The 11,354-nt window shown below is 41.5% G+C and overlaps 1 protein-coding gene across 1 annotated transcript; it reads left to right on the top strand.

Moving 5' to 3' along the window:
* The first annotated feature begins 5,165 nt into the window (after positions 1 to 5,165).
* Positions 5,166 to 11,113, top strand: slc25a43 (solute carrier family 25 member 43). Its single transcript, XM_018660369.2, has 5 exons — positions 5,166 to 5,627; positions 7,326 to 7,567; positions 7,729 to 7,901; positions 9,663 to 9,797; positions 10,294 to 11,113. The coding sequence occupies exons 1-5, from the start codon at positions 5,356 to 5,358 to the stop codon at positions 10,504 to 10,506; spliced, it is 1,035 nt and encodes a 344-aa protein (XP_018515885.1). The 5' UTR covers positions 5,166 to 5,355; the 3' UTR covers positions 10,507 to 11,113.
* The last annotated feature ends 241 nt before the right edge of the window (positions 11,114 to 11,354 follow it).

Genomic DNA, 11,354 nt, shown 5'->3' with positions numbered 1-11,354 from the left:
ATGAGAAACTGGGACATTATTCATGCTTTCTGATTAAAGTGATGGCTAAACATGTAAAGAATGCTACTACAGTGTGAAATCTTGAGGAGCTTGTATGTTTATATGTGTGAGTCAGAAGAGTCTTTCCAGTCTTCCCTGTGTAAATATGCTTTCGCCCCCGATGATCTTCAAGGCCTTGCTTGTTTGTACCTGCCGTGTCGTTCTGCTCGTCCGCCCAGCATGACACCCTGTAGCCCAGGATCAGCCCTTTCGCAGATCAAAAGACCTTGGTGATTCTTATCAGATAATATTCTTGTCCGCCTTCCCTCCCCTTTGAGTCCAGCCTCCTCACACTGTTGACCTGAACCATGCACACACTGTTCCTTATGGCCCTTTGGCCTTTCCTCTTCTTATCACCGTTGATGGCCAGGCCATGATAAGGCAGGTCCAGCCTCAGGAGAGAAGAAGGGTGCTGTCTGCTCTTCTAAACCTCCACAGTTGCATAACTTGAACACTTACGAGGCAGTAAAGAGGTTATCTCAGCTCTGTGCGTGTGCTAGTGTGTTTTACACACTCGCAAAAGGCACAAGTGACATATCTCTCACCATGCAAATTATATTGATCATTAATGTGTTCTGACTTGTACATTATAGATCGGTTTAAGGGTCTACACATGCAGCACCACTATGTCAGTGTCATTTTATTATTTTATTTTATACAACGTTAGGTATGTTAGAGTATGTTTTGTAAGTACGTATCATTTTGGTGTCACGTTGCAAATTTCTCCTCATTCAAAAAAGGCTAAACCGTTCTTCAACGCAGCAGCATCTTTAACACTGACATGTGACAACAGTGCATCTGTCTCTGTGTTACATACTTTTATGAGTATGGCAGCCAGGCAGACAGACAGACAGGGAGGACTGGTGTCCAAAGTCACGACCCTGCCCTGACCTGGATGAAGGAAATGGTCACGCTGCTCGAGACAAAGCAGGGCAAAGGAGAGTCTGAGGGGCTGGCTGGTCAGCCTCTAACAATGGGTCCGTGCTCTAAGACCGCGGGCCACACAAAGGCCAGAGAAACCCCCTCCTTCCCACTCCCACATTGCAATAGAGCCGGCATTTCACACTGGCCTGTGAACAGCCATTCAATCAAACTACTGTTTAACCTGACCCCTGACCTACACAGAAATCAGGATGAGTCTGGCGGGATGTATTTAGGTAACTGACCTCACTGACCTTACTCCGAGCCATAAGTTACTACACAACACTGTCCTCCCTCTATCTTCACTTCAGTTAATACTCTTCATTTGAATCTTTAAATCCAATATGTGTCCTACTCTGAAGTCTTTTCCTTACTACTCTGAATCCCTGTGAATATTCCCTAAAAGCATGTAATCAATAGGCCCACCAATAAATAATGTGACTAGTGATTGGTGTAAGGAGCAATAGCTCCCTGGGGAACAAGAGACACCACCAGACCCTTCGTCTGGGTCAACTACCCTCGAGCCAGGGCTGAGAGAAGCAACCACATGACCCTCTCTCTTCTCAATGGACTGCTCCTCCCCTCTACCTGTACATGGCTCGGATCAAGGTGTGGGGGCTGCATATCAAACAGACTGGTGCCTTTGATGTGGATGGAAACACAAACACTGATTTGAGCAGAGTCGTAACAGCTTATTTGTTCCCTTTAGTCATTCATTGAGCTGCTTGTTGAATGTGTATGTCTTCAAAGGGGTTGCTGCATGCACTGGCAGTACAGTAGCCAAGGAGGGCCCTGAGAGCGCCCTGGCCTGGTGGGTTTGTGGGAAGGCCATCTGGCTTCCTGTTCCCTAGATTTGATATTGATTTATTGGCCGTACATGGGGAAGATAAGGGGACACCAGCTGCCAGAAGTTCTCCTCTGCATCCTCACAGACAATGGCCCTCCTGGTCATCTACATCCTGACTAAATAGGTAATGCATCATTCCTTGTTAGGGGTTTAACAAGGAAAAAAAGAAATCACAAAAAACAACACTGAGATATTTTTGCTCAAATTCCAAATGAAGTTATGTTTTTCTTGGTAATCCTCACAGATGTTTTTAAAAAGCAACAACAGATGCAGGACTCCACTGGAAATGTACCGCAAATGGAGTTATATTAATCCCACCTCACCCAGTAATTCATGGATCAGTACTTTTACAATTCATACATGAATTAATTCCTTAAGGATACACTTTTATTACTGATTTTACACTCTGTGCTCTGTATGTTAGCACATTTACTGGTCCGCAGGGCTGAGATAACAGTACTTTGAATGTCTGTAATAAAGACTGTTCCCAGTAATGAGGTGCAAAATTGCATTTACTATTCCTAACAAAACCTGACAACCTTTCACAGTTTAACACATCATAGAAACCATTAATCCAAAATTAGGCTCTTATGCATAACAAGTCTCCCATTCCTGTTAAGTGAGCCGGGGAGAGTGCGGCAGTTTGGCCTGAGCGTTGTTGGTAGAGGTGTCAAAATGGTGCCACAGTGAATACACCTCTGACCCTTGGAAAAAAAAAAAAGACCCCCTCACATACAGACAGACTCTGGTGTCACCCATCCAGGCCTGCTCCCCCTCCCCCCACCCCATCCCTTTCTTCCCTTTCCCCTCCCCTGCCAACACAAGCCTGTGATGTGACTGTCTCAGATAATGAGGTGAGAATTTTATTGCAGCAGTCTGTAAGCTTGGCACCAGCCTGTGAGGCAGACCATTCTGCGCAGGCCTCTCTGGTATCGGGTGCCCTCTGTTGACCGTTGTGAGCTCGCACCAGATACACAGACCGCTCTCTTAGGGTCCTGCAGCAATGCACTTCAAAGTGGGAGATCAAGGGTTGACTTGCGCATGACATCCAGGGAATGACAATGCCTCAGCCAGCCTACACTTACTGCTACGTGCCAGTCCCTGAGACACAAAGGCATGCAGGCTGCTCCCGCACTGCTCTGCCTCATGGAGGAAGTGCTCATTCAGGAGGGGAGAGTTGGGGGTGGGGGTGGGGGGGTATACATACAGGAAGAAGGCAGTACTCTATCTGTATTCTATAGCAGCAATGTGAGGGGGGACAAGGAGACAGAGTGGCAACAGATTCTTGGCGGTGTCCTGCTTGATTGCTGAAGCATTAATTGATAAGATGCAGCATGAGTCCACGTCACACCACTTATCTTTAAAGAAACCCATCCCATTATCTCATGTATTACAAACTACACACATATGACCGAGATCAAAGAATTTTCAAGGTGGAGAGAAAATGTGTTCCTACTGTGACACGGCTCTGTAAGTAAATTACTCTAGATCCTCTCACCAGCCTTATCATCCCGGCTCCAAAATTGTATTAATTAGCTTTAAACCAGTGGCTTGGTTGCCTGAGTAGCTAATGTGAAATATAAGTTCAGTGCCTACACGTCTCACAGAGCAGTAGTCAGCACTTGCACTTGTTTCACCATCACTGCAATTACGCCCACTGCATCAAAATTAGATCTGAGTTCAGAAGTGAAAGCCAGTATCCATTCACACACACACACCACACACACCCTTTTCCACCCCCAAATAGGCAGCTAGAGGGGGAGCGAGGGGAACTTCTTGTGATCAGGCCGTCATTTCCTCTGGTTGGCTCTGTTATTCCAGAAAGCCTTTGTGAAGGGGCCAAGTGGTCCAGTCGCAGACAGAAGGTGGGCTCCTCGCATGCATCTGAGGTTGTCAGCCCGGCAGGGGAGGGAGGCGCTCCTGGCAGGGCTGAGACAAGGGGAAAACAAACATGGTGCTGAAACAAGACAGCAACAACAGATCCCTGCTGATAAACACAGATACACAGTAAATCAGACCTGATTTATCCTTTTGGTTGGATGAATGAAAAATTAAATTAGCTGCAGGATTGGTGTGGATGATTTCACACTTTGTCTGCACATAATGACACAAGTGATCTGCATAGAAAAAGAAATAAAAATAACTAAAATAACTGTCAGTCAGCCTTGAATGACTACACTAGACTGGCAGTACATACCATAATGAAGCAATTATAAAATGCATGACGCTGTTGTGTGCTATATTTATATTGTCATTTTACCCATGAGTCTCATGGAGACAGATTTCACTTTTAAGAGAAAAATAAAATAAAAAATTAAATAAAGGTCAGATTTGAAATAATTTAACAGAAAAAACACTGGACCTTTCTTTGTCCATGAAATCAAGAACTAAGTCAATGTAACCTCCAGACTATCCACTAATATAGTTTCTGTTTAAACACAAGCACTCTTACATGAGTGGGATATTCCAGTACTTATTACCATTTATTTCACCCTGGTTTCCACCAAATCAAGCCAAAAAGTTGGACTATGGCGCCACCTATGGAGACAATGAAACCCCACTCATCCCTGAATTACTTGCAGTTTCCAAGTGGGACCTTAGGTCAAAGGGTCAGCTGATTGTAAGGAATGGTTTAATTCAGCTACTTCTACCAGTTTACTGTTTATTATTTACTGAAAAAACACATACGACTGACTGCACTGACCACTTCCTCCAGCTGTGACCTTCAAAATGTATTTTTATGATGTTGATGGTCTGAGTACTCCACATGAGGATTTTGAGGCTTTTGGTCTTTGTTTCCTTCTTTGTTTTACTGACCGACTGTGGGCATTTGCATCCACAATTTGATATTTAGTGGACTCCATCCTTCCCTCTATATGTGCAGTGTTCCCTGCTACACAAACTCAAAGAATTCCAGTTATTTGGCAAACATGGGGGTAGAAGTGACCACGCTGAATTCCCTTTGCACATGCCACAGTTACTTACTATTAACGTTTTGGGTCATTATTTTTGTTTGCATTAACTTTTTGTGATTAATTTACTTCCATTGCTGCAGGAGAGCTGTAAGTTAACCATTTTGTTGACCTGTTTTCTATGAGATTTACTGGATTTTTCAGTTTAGGTGACCTAAACCTTTTTTTTCTATACCTGGGGCAGTTTACCACTGACCTTTGCACCTTTGTACACCATTATTTTATATTGTAGTATTGCTACTTTTACTGACTTAAAAGGTGTGAATATTTCTTCCACTACTGTTTATAAATGTGAAGACACATCTGGGCCAAACTATGCACTGAAGTGTGTGTAGGGGTGGATTTGAAAGCTGACTTTCCCAAAGAGCGCCCTCTAGTGTCACTGGGACGTCCCTTCACCTCCGGCAGTCAGTGTCACGTTACCCCGGCTGGTCAGGACAGGAGACGGATACCTCCTCGCTCTCTATATTTAGATGTCTAACCTGTACAAACAAACAAACAAAGCGTTTCCTGTCCCTCGGTGAAAACGGGAATAATCGCAGGAACCGAACAGCTCAGAGTTCAGGCCAAACAGTGATGGCCTCAGTTAAAAAGGACAACAGACTGACCAGCTCTCAAAGCTTCATGTGCGTCGGTTTCGCTGGGTTTTTCAGTAAAACCGTCACGTCGCCTCTGGAGGTGGTAAAGATTAAAAGTCAGGTGGGCACTTTTCACTGTAAGAGGGGTTTCTGTCAAAGTTTTCTCCTCATCTACCAGCATGAAGGACTTCGGGGGTTTTGGAAAGGAAACCTCGCCTCTTGTCTCCGGTTATTCCCCTACACCGCAGTCCATCTTTCAGCGTACAAAAAGTGAGTCAAGCTTAACCTAAATATGGTACACACTGTTTTTTCTCTTCTTGTATCTTATAACATCTCATGTGACTCGTATTTATGTTAAATTAGCTTGTTAGCCAGCCTGATCAGCTGACGTTGACATAGTTTGTGTGGAGTGAAACAGTTGATAACACATATTAGATTTAATAGAAGTAAAAGAAACATCTTCACGGTTGTCGTTTATTTCTTGACACGATTAAATAATAATAAATAAGGTTCGTTTAAATAGTCTGTTTATTTTCATCCATACAGCTAAACATATACTTCCCGTTTTACCGTACGAGACGCACCTCATGTTTTCAGCCAATCAGAGGGCTGGATTCGCTCAGTCGATTTTTAAAGTGATAGGGTTTAAACCTTGCCCAGAGTTTTGTCTCGCAGGTAGCCTGCGTTTACATACAGTCCATGGTTTCCAGTTGACCACCACCAAGTTCAGCATAACATGTACTACAGCTGAAACAGTCAGTCAGTGTTTGGTAACTGTTATTAGGGCTGCAGCTAACCGGAGCTGGAACAATTAGGCGATGAATCGATTAATATTGAAATTATTAGATATTCAATCTGCAACTGGTTTGATAATTGTCTATGTCCATGTTTAACCAAGACTGCCAAATAATTTGATGGTTTTAGCTAAAAATCAATTAATTCCTGAAGCCCCAAATGGCCCAAACAACAGCCCCAAAATCTGAAGATATTCAGTTTTCTGTATATTTAAGCCAAAGAAAAGCAGCAAGTCATCAGAGTGTATAATCTATATATATTCATATCTAGATTACTTATGGTTGATTACAGGGTTTAACACTCCTCATGAGAGGAAGTGCTGCCTGCGAGGTTGAACTCAGGGCACAGAGCTTCTGCTTTCTCCTGTCAGGTTACTGCAGGACAAAACAAACCGCAATGCCGACAGCATGGCTGATAGATAAACATGCAGGGCAATAGTAATCCAGTGTAGAGTCATAAATACATTAACTACTGTGTGCAGACTGTAGTGAAGCTGCCTCAGTCAGTAGATGTCCTCTCACGCTTCAGGACACGTGTGCATGTAAACACTGCTCCACCCTGACTGAGCAAACCACTGTCCTGCTTTGTACACCGTGTTCCAGGAATAAAAGCCCTTTCCTCTTTATGCCTTTGTCGCACACATGACCAGTTAATCATTCGCTGTTTAAGAAGAGTGTACTGTTACATGACCTTCAAAATATATCATGGTGAGGGTGAAACAAAGGGACCCGTTTCCAGTCTCCTAATATAATTATTGTTTATGCATTTGTACATATAAGGCAACAAAACTCAAAAGAAAACATGGACATGATTCAAGTAACACTAGTAAACAATATTATTATTAATGCACTGAACACGTGCTGCAGCTAACTTTTTAAAATTTTCTTTTATACATTAATATTTTAATAATTTTTCTCAATTAAATCATAAAATTTGCTGTTGATATAATTGATTTAATTGATTTTGATATTAAACCAAAAGATAATATGCAGAGAGGGGTTCTTATTTGAAGACATTCAGGTACATAGTAGGGTTACAGACCAGAGAAGAATACACACTGACAGATAGAACATAAAATGAATGTTTACAATTAAATCTGGCATCTGTCAAATCAATGATCAATGCATTCCCTCCTTTTAAGTGTTTATTAATATTGTCCTCGTCTGTGTGCAGGATAGTCCACCTTCACATGGATCAAGTGGGCTTCATCCCTCAGTGGAGAGCCATATTTGCTGGTGGACTGGCTGGTGTTGCTGCTGCCCTGGTCACGTACCCACTGGAGGTGGTGGAGACCAGACTCATCGCTCAGAACTGCAGACAGCCCATGTACATCGGTGTCGTTCACACTCTATCAAAGATCTACAGGAGTGAAGGGCTTCTCGCTCTCTACAGGGGCTTTTCCCTCACTGTTCTGGGTGTGTATTCATATAGATTAATTTATTTTCTATGGGTAGTAGACTGGATGCTGTTAAAATAGTCATGCAGTTCTAGTGGTGTATATCCACCCCTTGTCAACCTTAGTCTTCCCCTCATTTGCTGTACACATTACACTGACCTACATTTCATTTGTCTACAGGTGCATTTCCCTTTTCTATCGGCTGCTGTGCAGTCTACATGAACTTAGACAAGCTCTGGCAGGAGCCTCCTTTTCGCTTCACTCCCCTCCAGAACTTCATCAGTGGCTGTCTTGCAGCAGGAGTGTCTCAAGCCCTCTCATACCCTTTTGAAACTGTAAAAAGGAAGATGCAGGTAAGTTACCGAATCACATTTTTCTGTGTGTTTTCTGAGAACTGAAACAAAGGCAGAAACAAATAAATACAAGAATGTCAGTGATTAAAATAGGAAAATAAGTAAACACAGAAATTAATGAATACAGATGACATCAGAATTTGTTGCATGGTCTTAATCAGTCAGTCAAATGATAGTCATTCAACTCTTGGTTCATGTACTGTTCAGCAATTGGTTGTTTTTTTATGGTATTTTAAAGGAAAATATTCATTGGTAAGATTCCTGGAGATTTCTATTTGACAGTAGTCAACTGTATAGAGGTATAATCGAAATAATTTGATAGATATTTCAATTAAATTAACTAATTTTCTACAGTAATTTAAAATAAAAAAAACTAAACAAATTTTTAGTGTAGCAAGTCCAGCCCAGTATATTTGTTGTATTACCACCTTTAGACCACAAGGGGGCAGTGTGGATTTCCCTAAATGCAGGATGGTCACACACCCTGCATTTTTAAACATGGAGAGTTGCATTTCTTTAATTGAAATAGTACTAATAGTACTTGTGTGTTTTTAAACTTTCCCTTCAAAATATGTCAGTTTATTGAAATTTAACACCAGGACATTTCCTGAATGTGTTATCTGCTCCATGTTCCCTTTAAATCAAGTCTGAGATGCCTCCTGCATGTTAGAAAGGACACACGGGGAACAACAATGGCGCTGCAAAGGACAGAATACTACATCCGGTTTTATCAGCCTATTATTAGCGACTACAAGGTTCAACAGCAGCTGGGAATGTGAATGTGTCCTGGGTCTGCAGAAGCTATAGATAAGTTCTCCAAAGATAGACAGTAACTATCAGACAGGGGGCAAGCTGTGAGCTGTGTGTGCAACCAGTTCATCAAGCCATCACAAGCACGTCACATTACAATAAAGAATAGTGTTACATAATTATTTAATTTAGGGATTCAGTTCTTGTCTGTGTCTTTAAAAACCCAAAGTTAAACATTAAAAGTCAGTCAGAGGATGGATGATAAGAAAACAGCTGAAGATGTTTGGAGAAGCTTAGGGTAATGATTTAAGCAAAGTATTGTTTAACTGAGCGGCCAGCTTGATGTTTCCTCTACAAATGAAGCTGTTTGAACAGTCTAATACCTTCATGGCTGCATGTTCCCTTTGGGAACCTTGACACTTCTAAAGATGCATTCCCCAGTCACATGACAGTCAGCCTGTAGAGCTGTCACTGTGGTCAACAAAAGAGCACAGGGCACCGTGTGACTGCTGCACACAGGAAGAGTCTTGTGAACTTTTACACACTAACATATACACTATACACTAACATTAACATGATTATATGTCTCTTCCAACTTCTTTATGTATCTTATGTCAGCTTTTCACTGACCTTTTAACAGTATTTATCAGTCATAATTTTTTAATTTTAGCCTTTTCTTGTCCTTGCACATTATTTGGTGTATTACTGTGTTGGGGTATCTAATATTATATAATATATAAGATATTTCATATTTAGAAAATTGATTCTGGTCAGTTGCTACTAAGTTGAAATGAGAAGTTGATTAAATCCCGACAGAAAACCCAGGCACACACAGTGACAGGTATCTCATCACTGATCCTACAGTAAACAGAGACAGGAGGGTCACTTTTCATTTACTGCGCTACTTTAAAGTCGTGCTCTGCTTGACCTTTCTGGTTATTACTTTATGGACACATCGTGACACTTTGCTGATTTATTGCTTTTCATTTTCACTTTCATTCTTTCTCTCAGGCGCAGAGTGCACGTCTTCCCCATTTCGGAGGAGTTGACGTCCATTTCAATGGGATGATTGACTGTTTCATACAGGTTGTTAGGAATAAAGGCGTCCTCTCATTGTGGAACGGCCTCACCGCCAACACATTAAAGGTACAGTTTCACTTATATATCTGCGATCATTTTAAATTATCTCTGACCCTCTGTCATTCATATGGCCAGAGTACTGGTCTGCTTTATCTTGTAGTACATGCAGCTAGTAGGAACTGAAATAACTGCACGTGCTCGGGAACATGAGTGTCATTATGACGGAGTGGGGGCGGGGGGCTGGACATGGAAAGCAATGTTCAGTGTGTAAGTCACAGCAGAAATATCACGAGCAAGGTGAGCAAGGTCCGTCTCTCGAATGGCATGCTCCACTCTCCTATTTCAGCTGCAATGTCACAATCGCTGTACGTTGTGTTACAAATGTAAGGCCTTGTCAGGAGCAGTCTCAAAATGTCAGTCTGAATAAAATCAAAGCTCATATGAACAGTAAAGCACAGCTTTTATCTTTGCTCAAACCAGATCGCAGCCTTCTCTGTGGCCTTTCATCACACCACTGAGTTCACTGATCTTTATCTCACATCTCCTTGTCACTCCTTCACAGATTGTCCCCTGCTTCGGCCTTCTCTATACCTGCTTCGAGATGTGTAAGCAGGTTTGCCTTTACCGCAACGGGTACATTGTCTCACCTCTGAGCTACAAGCTCGCACCGGGGGTCGACCAGAGCCTCGGGCCGTACGAGCTGGAGGAGGTGAAGCGCTACTTGAAAAACAGGAACTTTGGCTCAGGGGAGTCGTCTTTTGGGAACCGTTGGTGAAACTTCACATGCCAAGATGTCTCGTGAAAAATATTGACTTCTGACCACACTTGATCAAAATTAGTTATCTGTGATACTTCAGAGGCTCGTGTCTGTAATAAATACATAACATTTATTTTCAGGTTTCATATCTTCATTAAAGGTAAATAACATACAGTTACATTATTGTCCTTTCAGAAACGGTCTACCTCTTTCAAAACACTGGTATTTTATCTGACAGTATTGCTCGTCTATGAATTGTTCACTCATCCATTATGTATTTCCATGAATAGTTTTAACCAAATATTATGTGCCTTGTGAGTATTAATTATTTATTTTGGGGCTTAATTCAGTTATTGTCCCATTTGCATCCTGTTGTGCCATAGTTTATTTGCATAGGTTACAAACGCTCTTTTAAGCTGTAAATTAAAATCAAAATCTGAGCACTATGACAGGATGCTCTTGTTGTTTAACGGGCTGTTTGAGTGATAATTATATTTTTAATGTATAATGAATGTAAATTTTTTATAAGTGTGAGTAGGTAATGGACAATCATGTACAAGTGCTAACATGGATTGTGTTGGAAGAAATGTGCTTAGACCATTAAAATTATTTTCCTTTTCACAGATTCATTTTTCAATAAGGTGTCCTTTTGTATATTTATGAAAAGCTTCATTGTATACTTGACATGTGAATAATCTCAGTTGAAGTTATACCTGACCTCCAGGCAGATAAAACTTTTTAAAAACTTTTTGAGCAGTTTAATATTAATAGTTTAAAGGCGTCTATCTGAGTAAAGAAATTAGGAATATTTGGGACACCTTTGGGACACCTGTTCATCTATGTAGAAAGTCATTAAAACAAAGAAA

Source organism: Lates calcarifer, linkage group LG8 (genome assembly GCF_001640805.2).
Source record: "Lates calcarifer isolate ASB-BC8 linkage group LG8, TLL_Latcal_v3, whole genome shotgun sequence".
NCBI classification, from domain to species: domain Eukaryota; kingdom Metazoa; phylum Chordata; class Actinopteri; family Centropomidae; genus Lates; species Lates calcarifer.
This window is presented reverse-complemented; position numbering and strand designations above follow the sequence as displayed.